This window comes from Thunnus thynnus, chromosome 6 (assembly GCF_963924715.1).
Source record: "Thunnus thynnus chromosome 6, fThuThy2.1, whole genome shotgun sequence".
Lineage (NCBI taxonomy): Eukaryota > Metazoa > Chordata > Actinopteri > Scombriformes > Scombridae > Thunnus > Thunnus thynnus.
This window is the reverse complement of record NC_089522.1, coordinates 7,261,300-7,283,737: the sequence shown is the minus strand read 5'-3', so window position 1 is coordinate 7,283,737 and position 22,438 is coordinate 7,261,300. Positions and strand designations below refer to the sequence as shown.

The 22,438-nt window shown below is 41.0% G+C and overlaps 1 protein-coding gene across 1 annotated transcript in view; it reads left to right on the top strand.

The window, feature by feature from the left end:
• plxnb1a (plexin b1a) overlaps positions 1 to 22,438 on the top strand; it is a 66,532-nt gene that overhangs the window by 21,556 nt on the left and 22,538 nt on the right. The window contains exons 2-12 of the mRNA XM_067591450.1: positions 8,560 to 8,636; positions 10,501 to 11,374; positions 11,587 to 11,829; positions 14,147 to 14,329; positions 16,744 to 16,872; positions 18,844 to 18,944; positions 19,056 to 19,188; positions 19,552 to 19,708; positions 19,945 to 20,053; positions 20,293 to 20,401; positions 20,814 to 21,641. Coding sequence (XP_067447551.1) covers positions 10,511 to 11,374; positions 11,587 to 11,829; positions 14,147 to 14,329; positions 16,744 to 16,872; positions 18,844 to 18,944; positions 19,056 to 19,188; positions 19,552 to 19,708; positions 19,945 to 20,053; positions 20,293 to 20,401; positions 20,814 to 21,641 — 2,856 coding nt within the window. The 5' untranslated portion in view covers positions 8,560 to 8,636; positions 10,501 to 10,510. The remainder of the gene's footprint in view (positions 1 to 8,559; positions 8,637 to 10,500; positions 11,375 to 11,586; positions 11,830 to 14,146; positions 14,330 to 16,743; positions 16,873 to 18,843; positions 18,945 to 19,055; positions 19,189 to 19,551; positions 19,709 to 19,944; positions 20,054 to 20,292; positions 20,402 to 20,813; positions 21,642 to 22,438) is intronic.

Here is a 22,438-nt window from a genome sequence, read left to right as displayed (position 1 = left end):
GGTAAAATTTCTGTCTTTAGACTGGAATGAACTTTTCTATATTCTTTTATATTTTGATTAACGTAAGTTAAATACACATAATTGTTTGCCAAAGTTATATAGATTTCTGTATTAGTTTTTCATCTGAGCTCTTCTCACTGGTTTGAACCGGACAGGGCTCAGTTTGTAAAAGATGTCATGTACTTCAATGCATTAACCAGGATTTAGCAACATTTGAATCAAATGTAATGACAGTTTTAGAGTTGTTACCATATGTTGTCAATCAAATCTGATCAAACCTCAAACCCAATCAAAACGGCAAATTAGCAAAGTTCATGAGTGTTAAACACTTAATAAATAATAACCAAGGATGTCTTCCCCTGAGCTTTGACTTTGATTTTTTGCACATTTAGTCATGAATATTTAATATTATAGAGGATTAAAAGTTTCCAGGGACTCTGAATGGAATATAAATGCATTTGAGGGCTATAGGAAAGCATGTAGTCTAAGGTCTGCAGCCATACTGAACGGCATGTGAGTATATTGATAATTTATCACATATCCAAAACCACAGATTTAATATCAAAGCATCATAGCCAATAAATAAGCTTGTGGCAAACACAGTCTGACCATTTATTAACACACAAAGAAACCTGCTTAATGGGTCTGTGTGTACTTAAACCTATGCTGAGTGTGAACAGGTGCACCAGCAGGCTAGGATGGAAACACGTCCCCACTCTGGCTTCACCTGCCCATGCCACAAAGCCATTACATACATGTGTTTTATTACTATTGTAGAATAATGATAATTCTGTTCAATCGAAGGCACTGCAATGGAGGGGTAAAAAGAGCTGTACTGCAACTTGACTCCAAACAAACAAACAAAAAAACCCCAGTGTGGATGCCATTTGTTTGAGGATTGTCTGTTTATTTCCAAATGGTTTGGTACATCCCCATCACATCTGCTTTTTATTTAAGGATATTCTGCATCCCTGCATTCGGTTTCTTCGGTTTATACATCCATATTAATCTAAATAAGACTTACAGTGAAGCAGTATGGCCTGTAGCCCAGCAAGCAAACATTTAAACAAGTTTAACTTTTTTTTAATATGATTTCATTATGTTTTTGCTTTGTCATCCATTCCTCCCTTTTTCTCACATCGTCATCCTCAGTGTGACCGACTGGCTGACTCTCCTATGGGAGGCCAGAGAACTGAGGTCTGTAATTGTGGCAGGATTTGTTGGCGGCTGTCCGCGCTGTTGTGGTCGGCCTCTGTCAGCAGAGGCCCTTTGTAAGGATCCACCACTGGCCACTTAACACACTCTTATACACACACACACACACACACACACACACACACACACACACACACACACACACAAATACACACACACATAGATAAAGAAAACGCACAAACTTTACCCGCTCACCAAAGCATTTCTCACTATTATTATCTTAATTTAACTATATGGTCCTATTTTAGTTTTTCTTCTCAGTGTACCATTTGAGGTAGTTTAGGCTGTGAGAACCATGTATTCCCATCAAACTATATTCAAACATGCACTTTAAGATTTATAACAGACATGCTTATTAAGTGGCCATATTTTCCTGCACTCCAGGGCGCATTGAGTCCCACAGTCGTTTGCCTGTCCCTGGTTAAAAAGTTAAATTGGCTTTCAGCTGCTGTTGTCAATCATTCTCATTCTCTCTCTCTCTCTCTCTCTCTCTGTCTCATTAAGCTTGTCTACGCCCTGCTTCCTCCTGACTGGTCTTTGATACTTGTGCCTGTTGAATGTTCAACTGAAGAATTACAGCCCCATCAGTTCCAGTCTGTCATATTTCCATGACAGCACTAGTCTCCCATTTCTTTCACCTATTCCAGGTCAGAAGGTCAAAAACTGTGTTGTCATGTGTTCAGAGAAGCCAGTTGCACTCAACTATGAATTTCTCTCTCTGCTGCCATCATAGTTACAAGTTAAGAATTAAGATAGAAAAAATTTGAATGTACACTTAACAGGAGTGGTCAGGAGAGAACCATGCTTAGACATCTGCTGCAGAGAGCGACACCTTGGATCCATCATTTGTTTATCACAATTTGTCCTTAAAGGAAAGTATTACTCAGACCAGAGATGTTTTTTACAGATTGTGTTCAAGAAGAAATGACAACTGTCATATTAGCCTTCATTTTGCGTTTTAATATACAGCACATGTGTTTTTGAATCTATGTAACATGGATTCCAAAATTTGCAGGATGTGAAAATTAACATAGAAAATGTTAAAACATTTAATAAATACACCATTATGAAATAAACACACATGAATAAAAAGAAATAAATAAGCATTACAATGTCAAATAATTTAATAAATTACTAAAAGCTCATTATTATAAAATGTTATTTCATCATTCTGCTATTCTTTATGGGTTTTGCTATTATAGTAAACAATTTTATCAACAGTGGCATTGTCACCGCCCCCTCAACTTTCAGCCAATCACGCTCTCAGCCTGTCTCAGCTACTTCAACTGACAGCTAACTAGCTAGCTTTTGTTGGCCACAACAACCAGATAAAGACTTAATTTCCACAGAGTTGCATTTCTTTCCCTGAAGAACATATTTAGCTAGAATCAAAATGCTGCCGAGGCAACTCTGAATTAACCATCTAGCTGCTGCTGCTAACACAGACCCTTCACTTTGACATTGTAGTAATAATCCAAACTCACAAACCTACTCAGCTAGCTAGCATAGGTAGGTAGCATGTGCAGCCTCGTTAATTTAAATAAGAGGAGAGGTTAGTTTCTGTGTTTGCACTGAGTTTAAAAAGATAAGAATGATTAATTAACATTTCATTGTAATGATTTGATTTTTAATAGTTTTTTACATTTTCTCATGAGTTATTGTTTCATTAATATTGATGTCTCTCATAATCTCTTAAGGGTCTTTTTCACAGCAGAGATTTTGTCTTGTCATAGTACTTGTACAGCACAGGTGCTTCTAATAACATTAACGAGTTATCTGTCCCATTTGAGTGTCCCAATTAGTCAAGACAGTGTGACAGTGAGCCAGCATGAACAACATCAGGACCCTGAAACTGAAGCAGCTAAATGGAATTCAGCCATCATTCATTTTATTATTTACACCTGTAGTTTTCCTACTGTGTCATGTCAGTATTTCCTGTGTGAAAAATTCCTATTTAATATTAAAGTACTAAACACTTGGGTGCTCCATAAAAATATAGTTAAAAGTGCATTATTTCCTCTTTTTCACATGGATGAAGTTGCCGTATAGTATCATGAATAACATATCATGTGTTGAAAGATCATCAATAATATATTATAGCAGATGAATGTTTCTTACAGTGGATCTCAGGTTGTGCGTGTCATGCTGTACCAAGCAGCTAAGCTTAACACCTGCTTTTCCCAGGGACAGCGCTACTGTCTCCAGGGTGAAAGGATCCTGTCATAAAACGGGCTGGGTGAATGTGTGCGGGTGTGTGTGTGTGCGCACATGAAATACTATGTTGTGTCTCTGCACTTATGTGGGTGTGTGTGCCGACTCTCTTTCCAAGGGAAGTGGCTTTTATCCTGTGTCCGTTCAGTGCAGCCACTTGGTCAAAGAGCAGTGAAAGGGACACTATTCCCTCCAGCAGCAGCAGACAGAGAGCCCCTTCAGCACACCGGAGGGGCTGAGAGAGAGACCCTCTGTGTCTGCATGTGAACTGAGGGGAGAGAGATGGCCATTGACCCTAAAGAAGGCGACGGAAATGGAGAGGGGCCAAGCATGTGTACATCTGCCTCTCATAATATTAGCGCTTTTAGCGATCTAACCGTCTAAGTAGGAACACACAACCAGCAGCTACACTGTATGTGGATGTACTCACTGGATGTAAACGTGGACTGGAAGTGATATGAGGGGTGAGATCACACCTCCAGTTTGTTGTGTTAAACCTGAACTAGAGTGGAAACATGCTTCAGGCTAGATATTTGTGTTCGGTGTGTTTTGACAGCGGCTGTTAGGTTCACACTCACAGTAGCTTGTTTATTTGAATTTTGGTCACCTGTCGTCCCATCAGAGATTTAATTGGCAGACAAAGGTCTAAAGAAGTCAGAGTCCAGTCGATGTAACTTCAGCTGAGCATAATTTTTAAAAAAAAAAGTAAAAATGAGAATTGTGATTTTGTTGTGCTTGGCTTTCCAAGTTTGAGGAGCTGCTGGTTATCACATTCATCGCCTGTAGTAGAGCACAGTCACACCAGCATTTTTAAAAGCGAAATTGTGAACCAGCAGGTTCTTTTTTACAGTCTAAGGTTGCTTTCAAACCTAACTGGCTGGTGTGGGTGAAAATAACAAATATTTGGGCTGATACGAAAGCTATCAATCGAACTCTGGTGTGGAATAAACAACTGGACCAAGACCGCCTGTAAAGGGCTTGGTGTACTTCCTATTGAAGTCAGGTGCTTTTTTGTGTGGTTTGAAAGCAAAGCAAGTCAACCACAGGATTCTGAAGAATTGAAAGAAGAATTGAAACCACTATTGAATCATTTTCTGATAATGGGCTATCAAGAAAGCAATCTGAAACCTATATTGTATATTTATGCATGCAATATCATCTGTTTACCATTATGACACATATGCACGTCCTATGCCTCAATAAAAACTGAGTGAAACGAAAGCAACTCAGTGACACATGTAGTAGTTACCATCCCCCTGTAATATTAAAAAATGCCTCTTTATTGAACAGTTTTGACCTTTTCATCAATATTTGATATACGTGGTCCAGTTGCAGTCTTGACCAATAATTCTCATAATCAGTTATTTCTTTGTGAGCTTTTTGTGACACCAAAGAAGATAAATAAACACATACGGCGCAGCAAAGTGCAGCATTACTTGCTGTCGGTCAGAATTTGATTTCCCCTCTTGGGTCCATGTAGATGATGATGCAGAATGACAGTCGTCAGTCCAATGAATGATTTATCAGTCAGTCAATTTGACCTCATGTTCACTCCTCTTGGTTTGTTTGTAATAAACCAGTGTGTACATGAAGAGGAACAGAACTAAAAGGCAACTATGTGTCCCCTTCCCGTGGCCTACACCAACTGAATCAACCTACAGGTGTGAAAGCATCCCTAAATCAGCTCTCCTCTGCTTCTGTGTAGTTTAACTTTAGTAAACTTTAACAAGCTCATTTACACCATTGACAAAATGCCATCTTGAGAATACTAACCTTTGAGTGTACGTAGAGAAGTGGAAAGTCCAAAAACGAAGGAAGTCATCGCATAAACTGTGTTTCACCATTCTATTAAAAAAACAAAAAACAAACACTCAGCCGATGAGAAGCAATGCTAGTAGAGCATCCCTTTTCATATTTTGCCACAAACTAAATTTGTCACAACCAATGGTAGTGACTGCAAGACCCGCAAGTTGTCACTTAAGCTGGATCTATTGTGAGGGGTTAACTGGAGTTATGCCGTAGATATGTACGGTGTAGGTCATTTACTTTGTGATATAAGGCCACGATGGCCTTTGAATTGAAGAGACAGAGTGGCGATCGCAGTGAGCAATCTGTAGCAGTGGAAACGACTTTGCAAGATGCGTATTACTGAGAAGGAGAGGACTGTGGAGTCTTTCTTCAACATCCTTAATGTTGTTTTCACTATCCACACAATAAAGGCACCAAGAATTGCATTTTCAAACTTTTCAATATTGTTCTCAGTGAAATCTATCAGTCTCATGAACTTCACTGAAACAAATAAGCCAACTCTTTCCATTTCCTACTTTTAAATCAGCTTCAAGTGTTTACTGGATAATGTTCTTGCCTGTTCTGTATCTTCTCACTGATAGCCTGTGTGTGGTCACTGAAGGCCTTGCTGATCTCAAGCAGACTCCCTGCTACTCTCTCAACTGTGCTCTCTGGATGGGATCCACAGATGCTAGTGTTGCAGAGTCTGGGGCCCGAGGCGAGACGCCAGCCAACCCACCAGAACATAACAATGCAAGGCAGTGCTCTATGGCTCTGAGCCAATGTCCCCCACTGTCCCGCCGCTGCTGACCCCACATATTTTATGGGGTCTTAGGCGTTCAGTGGGCTGTCACGGCTCATTAGGAGCTTTAGAAATGAACTTGCACAGCAGAGTCTCTCAGTGATTAATAAACATGGACAGAGAGAGAAAGCGAGACAGATAGGAATGGTTAGGGCAAAAGTTCACTGATGAGACCACGTTCTGAGAAGTTTATAGAGGTCTATAAATACACTTGTTGGCACACACACAGACACACACACATTTCTACTATTGTTGATTGGGATGGTCTGGTCATCCTTGTTCATCTTTCTTCATTCATCATCTTTATTCTGGTTTTAAGTTGAGACTTTTAGTCAAACTGCTGTTTCAGAGGCTTTTCCACAATGACTCACTAGTTTATGTTTATTTATATCCGGGCCTGCATATGTACTCCATAGTTGCTTTGTGATCACTGTGTCCCCTCCCCAGTTCAGCTGACAGTCTAATGGTCTATGGAGGTTATTTATAGGTTGTTGGACTGTGCCCCATGACCAAACATGCTGCATACCTGACACAACTGATGAACTCTGGAGATTATTGGTGAACAGCATGAGAGAAACCGTATGGGCCAGATGTAGTGAACACAGATGGACCCCTATGATCCAAACTCGTCTACATAATGGATTTGTACTTGTTATTAGCTTAAAAACTTTATTATTATTTAAGTATGCTTTTGATTTATGCCACTGAAAATGCACAAACTTCCTCTAAGACTCACTTACAAGTTTAAATTAGTTGATGGATGATGTGAAGATGTCACTGAAAAGGCCACAGATGTCGAGGGAAATATCCAATATTGGACTTCCCCTCTTTTCTTTTACATCAACCAGCGCTGTATTTCTAATGTCTCTGTTCTTCCACTCATCCCACACCACAGTCATACAGTCTGATCTCATGGTAGCTCATAGGAAGCCATCATTGCTGGCTGGTAAGAGGAAGTTCCCATGGCGATGGGGTCACCGTGGGCTATAAATATGTTGACCGCAGCATGTTGGCCGGTCAAAGAGCAGGTGAGGACGAGAAGCAGTGAGAATTTGTCTAGAGTTGTTCCCAGGCTCTCTCTGTTACAGCAGCTGGGCAGAAAATATACAGCGAAACTGAAAGTTTTTAGTCAGGGTACTTTTCAGTTGTTATTCAAGAAAATTGCTGATTAAAGATTTGCTTTAGAGAGTATGTAATCATTATTAACATGCTGATGTTTAGCATGTGTGATTATCATTTACCATCTTAGATTAGTGTGTTAGCATGCTAACATTTGTCAGTTAGCACTAAAGTCAGTAGGCTTAATGCCTTGCTGACCATTAATGACTGTATAAAATTCATAGTCATTAGTCTGGACCAAAGTGGTGGACAGACAGACAGATATTGCCGTCCTTAGAGTTACGCTGATAAAAAGATGTATAAAAAGATTACATATGAGGGCTGTAGCAGATTTGACTCAATTAAACATGAGGCACAAAGAATTGGTTTGTTTTATATATATTTTTCATAAAGACTCTCTGTCTCAAAGGACTGTGTGGATTTTCAGCCCTGTTTAACACACTGTAATGGCAATTCCTCTTCACATACACACTTACTCCCCTTAAACCCTTTGACAGTGGGCGTGGAGGTTATTACTTATTATACTTCTTCTTCTGCTCATGAATAAGTAAAGAGCAGGCCTGAGACACACTCAACCACTTACCAGACACGTACTAAGACACATGCACCTGCTCCTGGATGGCCCGTGGTTATGCACACACACACACACAGACACACACACATGGATTCCCAGTCTCCTCCCTTTCAACTCCACTTGTCTTTGTCCTGATTGCAGCCCCAGGGGGTAGACAGTTAGGTGAGATGGCACTGCATATCTAATGTCTCAGCAATGTATTCACATGTCAAAGTAATGGTGCACAATATTGCATATTTTTCTACATCACACCCTTATATAGCTTTCATTTCTTTCTGTCATTATGCAGAGTGTTGGGGCATAAATAATACTTGTCAGTGCTGAATTTCAATTCAAATAATGATCCTTGTATCTGTCTCTTACAAATCCTCAGTTTAAATCATGCTTCATACACTATGGTGAACAGGGGTTATTTATTTATTCCTATGTGACCTTTCTCCGTGAGGTCAGTGAAAGGTCTGCGGAACCTGTTCAATAATTAAAGGGGTTTTAGCACAAATGGGAAGGCTCTCAGTGTCCACAAACCACTCTCCTTAGAGGTGTTGAGTGATGGCTGTGGAGATGGGAAATGAGAGTTGTTGTTCTGAATCCTCCAGCTGTAACGGATACTGTGACTGCTGGTGTTTTGATCCCAATGAAATCCCTCTGCACAGAGTAAAGCTATCAACACTATGGGAGTAATCGATGTGGTCACATTTGGATGAATAATGTGAAAAGAGAATCATTTTGAGGGAACTTGCTTCTGTCTACCTCTGAGTTATCTTTCTGCATCTGTTTGTCTCTTTGTGTCTCTTACTATACTTTGTGAACAGATGTTAGCAATCATTCTTTATGGTGTTAATATTCACAGACAGAGAAGACAGGAATGGGATATGATTCCAGGTGATAAGGCGGAGGAAGTCTTCAGCTTAACAAAGAACATCCATGGTGAGATGTTATTCCCAAAAGTATACTTGAACCTTGAAAACTGCATTTAAAGGATAAGGCTGGCAATAGTCTATATTTTTGTTAGTGTCAACAGATGAAATCAAAAGATCACAACCAGCAGTGCATTCTCTCAATACTTTCAGACTTCCCGAGCCTGTCTGTGGCACTCAGTACCAAACCCATTTGTTCTATCTAAGTATGTACATCTTGGACAAACTGGTCTTGAATATACTTTCATTTTAAATAATGCCAAAATAGCTTTCTTAACAGCTGGGCACTTTATTTTTAGCAAATGTTACCCAAGCAGGAGTACTGCATTTGTTAGTAGGTGCTATTTTCAGTTGCAGATTTGGGGCGCTGGTGTGTATTAATGCCACCAGGATGCTTTATGTGGAATTGATTCAAAATAAACTACAGTGCCTGAGTTCATCGTAATGAAGGAATATGTCATCTCTATGGCAGCTATCAGGCTTTATAGAAGGGATGCACGATATTATCGGCATGTCATTGGTATCGGCCGATAAAAGCTCTAAAATGAAATATCGGCATCGGCCATTTCTGCCTATTATGAGAGGCCGATTTGTTGCCATCTCCTCCGCCGCCTTACTGTGCTTCCCTCCATGGAGGGTTTCACCCTGACGGTCCCGCTGCTTCCTCCGCAGGCTCCATTTCACTCAAACTGCCCGTGAGACCCGCTGCTTCTTCCCACTTAAACTTAAATAACTAACCGGGGCTCGGTGCTCCGGTTGGATCCACATGCAGAACCAGGGCTAACGTTAGCTGGGAGGCTAGCAGAGGCTAGCTGGCTGTGCTTCCCTCCAGCCATGCTGTGGCTAACGCTCTGCTAGCCTCTCAGCTAACATTAGTCTAGGCTCTCCATGTGGATCCAACCAGAGCATCGAGCCCTGGTTCGTCATTCAGGTTAACGTTCGAAGAAGCAGCGGGTCTGACAGGCAGCTTGAGTGAAGCGGAGCCTGTGGAGGAAGCACCGGGACCGTTAGGGAAAAACAGTCTGTTGAGAAGCTGCTAAGTTCGGCTGCACAGATAGGAAACACCTCGGCTGACAGGATGTACCACTCTGTTTGGAAAAAAAAATCTTTTTGGTTTATAATGGCAGTTGGCAACCAGCGTATTAGGTGCATTACTGCCACCTTCTGCTCCGGAGTGTGGACCAGAGATTAAATCCTACACATTAATCCTGTCTGTCTAATGAACTCAATGAAAACTCTACTGCTCCACCCACTTGGCAGGTCCATTAAAGTTTTAAGGCTTCCTAAATTCTTCCTTCATATATTGTCTTTCTTGATCATACTTAGTACAATCTATGCTTGCATGCATAATAGTCTCCTCAGCCATCTGAAAAAAGATATGTGCATATATCAGTATCGGTGCATATATCGGTATCGGCATCGGCAATCGGCCACAGTGAATTGGAAATATCGGCATATCGGATATTGGCAAAAAGTCCAATATCGTGCATCCCTACTTTATAGACCATACTTGTTAGTAGGATCAAGTCATTATTGGTTTTGGTCTTTTCATGGGATTTGTTGACAGTAAGAAAAGCATAGTTTAATATACTCTATCAGAGATGAAGTGAATATCAATCTATGTTTGTAGGTAAAAGTACATGATTTTTAGTCAGGGCTTTGAATACTGTATGAGCATTTTCTTGCTAGCTTAAATCCTTAAGAAGGTCTCACCACTTCTTAACATTTATCTCCACCTAAATCTAAGCTCTCTAAAACTCTTAAACTGTACTAAACTCAACTATATGGAAGGGCTTTTAGCCTTATTAAATGTCAATGTTTAACTCAAACATCTGCCAGTGTAAGCCTCTAACCCTGCTCTGTTTTATTCCCAGAATATTTGCCATGCTACATGGGAAGGCTCTGAACTCCACCCTACTCTTGCTCTTCATCCTCATCATCTTTGTCACTGCCAATGGTCGCTCTTACCCCCGTTTTTCCCGTAGTGACTCCGAATTCCAGCACCTGGTGCTCCACCCGGACCCCTCTGTGGGGACGGTGTATGTGGGGGCCAGGGATCACCTCTTCCAACTGGATGGATTGGATGGACTCCGGCTGGAGCAAGAAGAGACAACCGGTCCTGTGAGCGACAGCAAAGAATGCCTTCCCCCGGTCACTGAGTCCAACTGTCCCCAGGCCAGGAGAACCAGTAATCACAACAAATTACTACTGGTGGATCCAAAGGCGTTGGAGTTGATCACCTGCGGCAGCGTCCACCAAGGCACCTGCCAGAAACGCAGCCTGGCATCGATCAAGAAAGTTCTCTTCTCCACCGAGAGGCCTGTGGACACGCAGTACGTTGCAGCCAATGATCCGTCAGTGTCAACTGTGGGGCTGGTGGTGGGGCCTCGCGGCGGGGAAAAGACTGTGATGTATGTGGGAAGGGGCTACACTGCCAGCCACCCGCCCATCTCCACCCGCCACCTTTCATCAGAACCTGTGTTTTCCTATGAGGAGACAGCGAAACTAGCCGTAGCTGGGCGTCTGTCGGAGTATGACCACCATTTTGTGACAGCATTCACACGCCGCACATATGTGTACTTCTTGTTCTACCGCCGTGACATCAAGTCCGCATCGAGGGAGTACCGGACCTATGCTGCCCGAGTGTGCCTGGATGACACATCCTACTATTCCTATGTGGAAGTTCCTCTTGTCTGCCGATCACCATCCACTCCCTCCAGGACTTACAACCTGCTCCAGGCAGCCCAGGCAAGTCTATGCATGCGTACATGAGTTCTTAGAAATACTTGCCTAGACGGGATCAGCAACTCAAAATTAAGTTGAATTTCTTTGTAACAATTTCACATATCAGTGTGTGTGACTTTCAGATCATGCTTTCAGAAATGGTTTAACATCAGAATTACACTGACGCTGGCTGTGTTGAACTTTCCTGAGTTTTTCCCACGCCTTTGTTGCAACAGGTGGGACAAGGTGCAGGACGGGAGGGCAAGGATCTGCTGGGAGTCTTCTCCATCCGCAGCAGCTCCACAAACAACAATCCCTTGGATGCCTCAGCTTTGTGCATTTACCCTCTGGATGAGCTTGACAGACACATCGACTCCACCCGTGATCTCTGCTACACCCAGGATGGAAGGGTGGAGGGAAGAGGAGAGGTGGCCTACATAGAGTACGAGGTCAAGTCCAGCTGTGCCAACCTGCCCCTGGTAAGGACACAGCATATAGAGGAAGCTTTGTTTTTGCATCTTAGCATCAACATCAACCTGATGTTGATACTGACCTTTTCTCTGATGGAAGAAAAGCAAATAATTTGACGCTATGGGATTTTAAAACAAGGACTTTGTCAATAACATGCTGATATGAGACTCAAATTACTGTTACTCTCTGCTCTGCTTAGTAGAATTGCATACTACAGTGTTTTCAGCTCCGTGTGCTTGTTACAGAATGGACACTGGCCTTATAGTACATACATTAGGGCTATCCATCATTATGAATCATTTCCTGCTCACTTTATGTACCTGAGGTTTATTGACTCAATTGGTTTCAGTGGTTAGAGAAAGACAAAACAGAGCAAACTACAGCCAAGTAACAAAGGATGCCTGGATTAGCGAGATTAAACTGAATAACAGGAAGGAATGACGTATTTTTAGACAGACAAGCCTTGTAATGAGGTCCTCATTGAAAAGCCCAGAGCTCCCAGATGCCCCAGGAGTAGCTTTGCCCAGCTGCAGCCCTCCAGTGACCCCCTCTGCTGTCCTGCAGCCACTCAGGTCCTGCCAGCCCTCAGAACCATTTAATGGGATCGTTAGGGATCAATAAACCAAACTAACCCTGAATCAGCTGTGCTGCTGCTTAATGAGCTCTGACATGGAAGGATAGGAGTTCTTTTGAAACTCACTGACATGAGATGACAGAGAAAGAGGAGGGGGGATAGAAACAAGGGAAGAGAAATACTGTGACACAGAGAGTGACGGGGAAAAAGAACAAAACAATCTAGAGGGTAAAAATGAGATGCTAGAAGAAAGAGAGGAAGAGAAACATGTATTAGATCATAGTTCCCCATAAAAAAAATGATAACCCATCTTATTTTTTTAATAAATGAACTCTGAGGAGACTGAAAAAAGATGTCCCATTCTACCTCCTCCTTCAGGGCCAATTATCTAAGGCCAGAGCTTGGAAACCGGAAAGCAGGATTTGGAATGGTTGTTTTGCAAAACCAAGCAAGCGAGTTGGCTGTCTCTGTATGAGTCCACTGTAATCTATGGTGCAATCCTCTTACGATGAATTAAGAGGATTCAAAGGCTCTGAGGCAATAGCAGGAAAGAATGGTAGACTGGTTGAAAAGACATGAATGTGAACTTGTTAGTCAGATGCTTTAAGTGTTGGACATATCACAACAAGGGCGCAGGTTTGGTTTTAACTATAGTAGGGACATTTTTTTGTCAGACGGCCAAAATAATTGTGTAATTGTGTACTTGCTCTGAATCACTCATTTCTCTTCCTTAGGCACATGTGCTCACACACGTACACACATAAAGAGCCTGTCTCTGCAAAATACTTACTTTACTGAATATGCATTTGCTGAACTTGTGTCATGATTTTTTTTCTCAGTTTTATTTTATTGATAGACTACTTAACTAAAAACCTGAGACCAAAATAAATATTTAAAAATGGCATTTTTTAAATGCATAGGAACCTGTAGGTAATGTACTGCTTTAAACCAACTAGCTGCTGTGAGGCTTTCAAAGCTCACTTGAGATTCTGTCCTTTCAGTTTGTGGATTTGGGCGACACAACTCAAGAGTTTCATGACTAGAGCCACAGCAATGCTCAAACCTATCTTTAAATCATCTCAAAAACTTCTATTTGTATTATTTTACATTCAACTCTTGAACTTATGGCTAGATCTTACACTATGATATCAGAGCTCATCTGAGAGGCTGCAGCCCACCTGTCTGTGTGTCTCTGTGCTGCTCAGGCTGCTGCTGACAGGACTTTCGGACAGGCTATGGCTCATTTAGCTTAGAAATAATGTTCATGTCTTAATGACACATGCAATAATACTCTGCTCATGACTCATGGAAAAGGGGAAAGATTACATTAAATAGTAAATATTTCTCCCACTAATTTCAAAGATTAATGTTTGGATTGATTACAGAACATTCTTATTAAATAAGCTCAACTGTTACTGACACTTTGGTTCTTCTTTAAAAAGGACCAGATGTCTTAATTTGCTTTTGGGAGGAATTTTCACCAACAGTATTTACAGTGACCTGGCAACTCTCCAGAGATGTAACATTTAACATTATGTGGAGTTAAAGCGGACATCCATACCCAAATCTACACCCATGTATTGTGATCAATAAAACAAGAATCATCTTTACAAGTGGTGGGTGCTGTTTCCAGTAAAGTAATTTTGGATGCATTCAGTTCAGATGAATACAGAAAATCGATGACAAAATGACAGTAATAAAACGGTCTGTTTCATGTTGACTAAACTCTCTGTCACGGTCATATGTTGTAGAATACCCTTAAGGCGTATCCCTGTGGCTCTGACCACACCCCAAGTCCAATGGCAAGCCGGATGGCTCTGGAAGCTAAAGCCGTGTGGCACACCTCGGCTGCCCTTCTCACTGCTGTTGCTGTCAGTGTCAGAGAGGGACACAGCATCGCCTTCCTGGGAGACTCCAAAGGGATTCTTCACAAGGTAGCTCTTCATTGCATGCACTGTTATACTTATTTTGTTTTGTTCCAGTTTCTTTAGGCCTGCCCCAGCATGCACTGGGTGGAAGGCAGGGAGTTGCCCTGGACACATCACCAGTGCATTACTGGGATAAAAAGATCTGTGCATCATGGAAATATTTGGGGCCATTAGGCAATGTTTTATTAAGGCAGTTTCCTAATTTTGTGTTAGGACTTGCTTGATACTTTGATCCATACAGTGCAACAATCAGCCCTGCCCATCTGGCTGCTACCGTCTAGTCCTTTAAAGGATGCCTATGAATCGTTTCCCAGCAAAGCAAACACACCTTATACCAGATAAAACATTTGCAACCAATTTCAGAGATTTTTTTCTAAGTCTATGCCAGCTCCCATATACTTCTACATCGCTATGTGACTACAGCTTGAAGATTCCAGTCATTCCGACATTCACAGTGTTCCAACATACACAGACTAGCATACCACCATGATCCCATGCTTAATACATTTGCTTTTTGTTCTGTGGACTGCGGTATGTGATTGTTGGAGACTACAACTTCATGCATTTTTGAGCTAATGCTTTAAAGCAGTGATACCCTTTTCAAGTTTTTGGGAATGTATTGCCCAGAATATTTTTTTGGTGTCTCTGCTTTGTTTGTGAAGGTCTGAGCACTGCTACATTTGTCTTTAATGTCCAAAAATTGGTGTATATCACCAACTTTAGAGCAACATCTACATGGATGAGCTACTTTAGATGAGGGGTTCTAGATAAGAGGATTGCAGACATAACTCTGCTGTGAGGTATTGGTGGGGTGAGTAATCGTCTAGCAGGTCCGTTTTGCTGTGTGTGAGTGTGTGTGTGTGTGCTTGTTTGATGTGTGTGTGAAAAAGGGAGAGTGAGACATAGAGTCAGACATAGTACTTTTAGGTGGCAGATCAAAGCAGTACTCCATGTAGCCATGTGAAGTAAGCTATTGTAACAAGATTATCGTATCACAGCAGGAAAAATTCCAGAGCATCCAGATACCGGACTGTGTGTGTGTGTGTATGTGTGCGTGTGTGAAAGACCGCAAATGGTAGCCCATTTTTGACTTCAAACTTGGGGTGGCCAGTCTAACTTGGGTCAAATATACTGACCAACTTGATTTCAATGAAGGTGCAGACAATCTACAGAAGTGTATCTGCTGGGGTGAAAGAAATAGTTTGACATTTCGGGAAATACACCCTCTCGCTTTCTTGCCAAGAGTTAGGTGAGAAGATACTGATATCATATTAAATATGAAGCCACAGCCAGGAGATGGTTAGCTTAGCTTAGCACAGACTTAGAAAGAAGTGTGAAGCAGCTATCAACCAACACAGTCACCAATTAGCATGTTTTATCTTGTTTGTTTAATCCTTAAAAAAACCAACGTATAAAAAAAATAGTTGCAGCGTTATGGGAGGTTATGTGCCTGAGCACTGGTTTTTGTATGAATTAAACAAATTAGATATAATGTGTTGGTGAGCTTTAGAGGTGCTTGTACGCAGATTCTTTTACCTTTGGACAGAGCCAAGCTAGCAGCTCCTCGCTCCAGCTTCATACTGTATTTAACAGACAGATAAAAGAGTAGTATCGATCTTTTCATCTGACTCAGAAAGAAAGCAAATAGACATATTCCCCAAATTTTTGAACCAAAGAGGAAAGTCCTGTGGGGAATTCATCTAAATCACTGCAATGTCTTTTAAAGCTGCTAAACTTTGCTGCTAAATATCTGTTTTACAACCTGCTGTAACATTCCACACAGACCTTGTTATAGAATTTAATTATTAGTATATAAGAATGCATTATAATGCGTTCTTTACTAAATATGATATGAAAAATGACAAATGGCATAAATATGTAAATGACCATGCGTTTCTGAGGAACTTCTCATGCCATTATGTGTTAAGTGCATCCTCTTAATGGGACAACAGATTCTCCATTCTGTTTACAGTTATCAAGTGAGAGCCTCTTGGAAAGAGGCACGAAAACCTCTGCTAATAATCTCATTAACATGAAGTAACATGAGAGTTTGAAGGCCTGGGAATCACTTAAGCCGGAGGTGTCTTCCTGTGCTTCATATTAGATTTGACTGTGTGGTAATCACATTCATTGCCACTTCTGCTGCGATCCTGCACAAGTGTGATTTGATTTGTGTTTGAGTTGCAAGCTGAGGAAAATATACCTTTTGTGTTAGTTTCTTTTTTTTTTTGGTCAGCCCTTCATTTTAGTCTTGTAGTGTGAGGAATATACAATGTTTGTCTGTCAGTCTATCAGAACAGAAGTGGTTCAAACAAATGCTCTGCAGATATAAATCCATTGCTACTTATAGTCATCATATATCATATCTCACATACCAAAATTTCTGAAGTGTCTGCTCTTTTTCTGGTGTATTTCTTCAGGTATATCTGGACCAAGATGGCCAAGTGGAGGTATATGCGAACACAACCATCCAGCCCAACTCGCCCATTAACAGTGACCTTATACTGGACCAGAATGGAGCACACATCTACATCATGACCAAAACTACTGTAAGTCTTAAAGATGCTGCAGTAGTACACTTTTTTCAGACAGTTGTAAGGGGTAAATGTCATTATCTGTTTAAAAAAAATAATACAGTATGTGGAATCCAGCAGATTAGTTGCTTTCACAGGTTTCATGTGTGAAACTACTCAACAGATGTGTAAACAGCCGTAGCCTTTTTGGTGAGCCTGTCCATTCAACCGCTCACCCAGATGTCTCCATACACGAGACTGAACATGGCTTGTCATTCATTGTCAGACAATTTATCGTTTGTCAGAGTTTTTCAGGCTTTGATACTTCCTCAAGCTGTGTCTCTCTCACAGAAAAAGAGGATAAAAGAATAAGAGGCAAAGAGCATTAAAGAAAACAGAGGCCAGCTGGCTGTCGAGGTCAAAGGTCACTAACCCCACTGTGATGGGTACAACAGTCAGCAGGAGGTGTAAGGTCAGATATAACAATGGTATTGATCAGAGAAAGTGGCCTCCATTGTGTTGGCACACTCCCTACAGAGTGTCTGTGTGGGTAGCTATAGATGCTGATGAATGGTTATGGGAAACTGCTGCTCTATACATCAAGTGGGCCATCACACTTCAAGACCACAAGACATCTTCATCCAAATGTAGAGCTGCAGCCACATGTAAATAACAAATAACTTGCATCTGAAACAACGTGAGTATTATTACTTTGGAGGAAAAATAATATTTTTTATCATAACCAATATTTCTCTGACTAAATAATGCCAAACTAAACCTACATGAAGAAGCAAAATGTAAGAGACAGATAATTATGGAACCAACTCATTACTATAATATTGTATCATTCTTAAAATGATTCTTTTTGCCTGTAACCTTAGTTTTATAAACGTTTTTTACAAAACAGCTGTTTCCATGAATTAGCTTTCAAACATAATTGTCATGTTAAAAAGACTCAGCTAGTGTTAACATATCTAGCTAGCTGAATAACTGTGAGCTAATGGCGTGGTTAATTTAAACTCATAGTGCTGGCAAAGCTAACCAAGCTCATGACTGCTAACTAACATTTTGTTGCAGTCAAGCTCATTCACTGAGATAGAAACAGATAATAACATTAACAGATAATATTATGGACTATGATATAATGTCAGTAACTGAAGAAAATTTTTGAAATTTAACAGACTATCTAATGAGAGGTTTGCTGTCTAAATGTGTCTGTGGGCTAGTATGCCTAATTTGAACTGGGAAGGTTGGGAGTGCTAATGTTTACTAGTTAAGATAGTCAACCTAGATAACATAAGGCTAGACTGCTTTTTCAGTGAGCCGCAAGAGTTGCATTTTTACTTAAAACTTGTTTGGTCTAACCCTCCCTCCAAGCAAAAGAAATTAATTAATTGCCTTTAGCTATTCAGGTAAGCTAGTTAGCAAATTGAGTATGAAAGGAGTTGTTGTAAATGAATGATTACAAGTTATTTAACATCACGTTGTTGTAAATGAATGATTACAAGTTATTTAACATCACCATGGCATTAAATGTATGTTATGTTATTATATTATATTATGAATAATTAAACAAAAAAGAGACCTACACACCAAAAATGGAGGATAGTCTCAAAACAAGTTCTCCTTGGGAGCAACAAACAACTAACATAATATTAAGGCTTATTCAGCCAGTGTGTATATCCATAACCTTGTGGTAGTGGTTGGCAATCAAATGAAATTCAAGGTACTCTGGTAGTTAACAGTCCTTTATAAGGGCTCATCCTTAATGATTTCTTTGGAGTGCTGTGAGAGTGAGAGTGAGTCTGTGAGTTTACAAAATAAAAGATATTGTTAATGCAGCAGCCCATTTAGATGGATTTCTACTTTATTAGATAGTCTGTTATACAGTAGAGACCAGCATGGTGGAATTGAGAGGATCAATACTAGTAGCATACCACTGCTATGCACCCGATTTACCACAGAAAGCAGTCTGAGTATTGGCCCTCACTTATATGTGATTTTCAGGTAGAGAAGCGTCCAGTGGCAGAGTGTGGGGATCACCTGGACTGTCAGTCCTGTCTGTCTGCCAAGGACCCATACTGTGGCTGGTGTGTCCTGGAGGGGCGGTGAGTCAGTGTGAAAAAACATGGAAAAAGTTGGGCTGTGGTGAATGTTTTCATGCATTCTTTTGGTCTTTCCTTGTCTGTCTTACTCACAACTTCTCTGTGGTATTTCAGGTGTGGCCAGCGCTGGGAGTGCCAGCGAGGGTCTGTGAAGGGTCAGTGGTTGTGGAGCTTTAACCAGACACAGCAGTGCCTCAGTATCCAGCACCTCAGCCTCTACAACATCAGCCGCGGGGAGAAAACTGATGTAATATAGGGGGGCGGGGGGAGTGGGAATAATGCACTATAATTGTCTACTGTGTGCCTGTTATTGTCTTTCTTGTCTTGTCTTGTCTCTCACAGAATGGATTTTTTGCTTTACAAAAATATTTTCTATTTTCTTGGTGGAGTAGGAACAAAATTAATCTTTGGTATCTAATTATCGGTTGAGTTGAACCAACAATGGATAGAGTCATAGAGCGACACTTCTATGTTTAGTTTTACATAATAAATAAAACATGCCACTTTTGCAGACAACAAAATAATTTGTTTCTGCTCTGTTCATTTCCTTTTCCATCTTTTACATTGTTTTTCTTAATGTCCCTTCTCCATTCTTTCCCCCCTCCCTCAGATCACGGTGTCAGTAGAAGGCCTCCCTGGTCTAGGAGAAGGAGAGGCCTACTCTTGCTTCTTCCAGGACACAGAAACTCCTGCCACACTCACTAACACTGGTGTGATATGCCCCACCCCTGATGCCACAAGTCTGCCTCCCATTGACCATGGTGATGGTGAGCGTCACAGTATTTGTTCAACATTGCTACACGATGGGCCAATTCTTTTCTGCATATACAAAACATAAACCATGGTACAACAATGGCTATTATTTTCCAAATCTCAATTGCAAGTCAAGTCATTAACAGAGCTAAATAAGAGTGAAAAATGCAGTATTTATTACAAACATAAGTCTTAATCGAAGTTTGTATTGTAGCAATCATGCCCTGAAAACTGGTTTGTTCTGATGCAGAGTTTGTGATGGTGATCCTGTCATTGCGTTTCCTAAATGTGACGGTAGCAGAGACGGAATTCACCTTCTACAACTGTAGCTTGGTTCAGCAGCTCTCTGGACGCCGGCCGTGAGTACACGCACACATATCATGTCTCTCATCAGCTTGTAATCTCAACCTGTTCGCACATTGGATGTCTGAGAGTGAATTTTAACAAGCAAAATGTGAGGAGGTTCAATTCCAAGAAAAAGATGAAATGCAATGCTATAGGAGATGCTGCGAGGGCTTCCAGACTTTTTCATTGTCACAATTTTTTGTCATTAATTATTTTCTTGTTCTGCTTTTACTCCTGCTGTGGGCTCTGCCAGATGCCATGGGTGTGTTAGCAGTCCTTGGGGGTGTAACTGGTGTATTCACCAGCATGTCTGCACACACAAACACACCTGCAGCCAAGGAGTCACCATCTACAACCAAAATGTGAGTCCTCATGTAGTTTGAAAAGGGACGACGGTGCTTGACTGTTTTGAGATGCTGTTTATATGAAATAGATTTCAGGTGCAGAATATAATTCAGAAGGATCAGGTTTGTTTTATTAATACAAAACAAACCTGATCCTTTGTTGATTCAGGTTTGTTTTTGTTCATTATTTTGCACCTTGAACCATGCTGTACATAGTAGTTTGTGCATGTTTGCTGTGTTTGGAGCAGTTTTCCATTTTCAGTTTGTCTTTTTTATTATAGTTTTTACCACAAATCTTTTTTTTCACTTATAAGTTGCTTCTTAATGTATTTGTATACCCCTTTGTTTTATCCTAATTTTGTCTTCCCCTCACCTTTTTTCTTGTCCTCTCCCTTTCTTACTTGTTCACTTGTGCTACTCCATCATCAAGTTCAAACCGCCAACACCCACCATCCCACCACCCACCAGAAAACTGACCCCTTTACCTCCTACTGTCCTGACTGCTACAACAACAACAAAAACAACAACCATAACAACACAGCCACCACCCACAGAGACACCTACCCCTACCACAACAGCTGTCTCTTCAATTACCACCACAGTGACTCCACCCACCACCCCTAATGCTGAATCCACACCACCCATTACCCTGGCCGCAACTTCCCCCTTCATCAGGATCTTCACCCAGGCCACCACCATACACACAGACGTCAGCACCACAGGCGGGTCCCTCTCTGATGTGGAGGGAGCAACAGAGGGAGATGTTGGCACTACCAGAGGTTTTTCAGAGGATGAAAAAATTGGTGTTGATTTGATGATAGAGACTGAAATCATAGATATCGCTGATGAAATTCCCCACACTACATTACCCAGCAGCACTAGTGGCCACGTGGACTCTGACCTGAGTCTTTTAGAGCCATCTGGTGAAGTAGTGGGCTCTTCCTCTGATATAAGCTCAACCACCTCCAGCGAAGTTGTCATTTTAACAGACCTTTCTACCAGTAACCATAAGGAGGCCATTCCTCTGACAGACTCTGAAGAGAATGACTCTCCTCCGTGGTTGAAGGAGTGGGAGAAGCCAGAGAGAGAGGCTGATGTGTATGGGGAAACACTCCTACTTCCTACAACAGGTTCATTTGTTGCAGGCACCAGCGAAAAGTTGCTAATCTATACACAATCACCTGACACAGTTACTGACCCCAACTCTGAATCTTCAGCAAACTACCAATCAGATTCTACGACTGACTCTTATTTTCTGGTGAGTGCAGAAGCCATGTGTGCAGCTAGTGTAGAAATGTTGCCCCCGTAACACGGGAAACTATTGTTTTAGCAACTTTTAAAGACATTGAAGTGATTTAAATTAATTCCCTGCAGGACTATGTCAACTTTAAAAGGAACAGTTAGACATTGACATGAAGCTAGAGCCAGAAGGTGATTAGCTTAGCTCATAATAAAGCCTGGAAGAAAGGGGAAACAGCTAACACCTACAAACACCTCTAAAGCTCATTAATTAATACATTATATTTTGTTTGTGAGTCTGCATAAGAGAGCTAAGATAGCATATTTCTCAAAATGTTGAATAGTTCCTTTAAAATACTGCTTAGGAAGATTAAAGCTTTAATCAGCAGTCAGTATATAAAACTACTACTATTGAATACTAAATACTACACTTCTTTTGTTCTTATCTTCAGTAGTTCTTCCGTCAACAAGAAAGGCAAATGATTGACACAAAATCAATGTAATCTCAGATGCTAGGATGAAACTCAAAGCAGTAACCTGACAGGTTTTATTGACTAGCCTGCCCTCTCCATTCCATTTCTGTTCACCTCATTCAATGCAAGCTGCAAATGTTGTATTAATCCAGACCCTGAATTTCCTCCTACAAATTCAGGAAAGTTGCTATCCCTGATCATACTTTGTTTATGACGTCAACTCCCTCCTTGTGTTTTACTTGTATGTCTAATATTTCGTTGCTGTGATGTGTTTTTCTGTCAACGGTTGCATATTAGTTTAAGGTTTTCCATCTCCCATTATATATTGATTTATTTTTGAAAG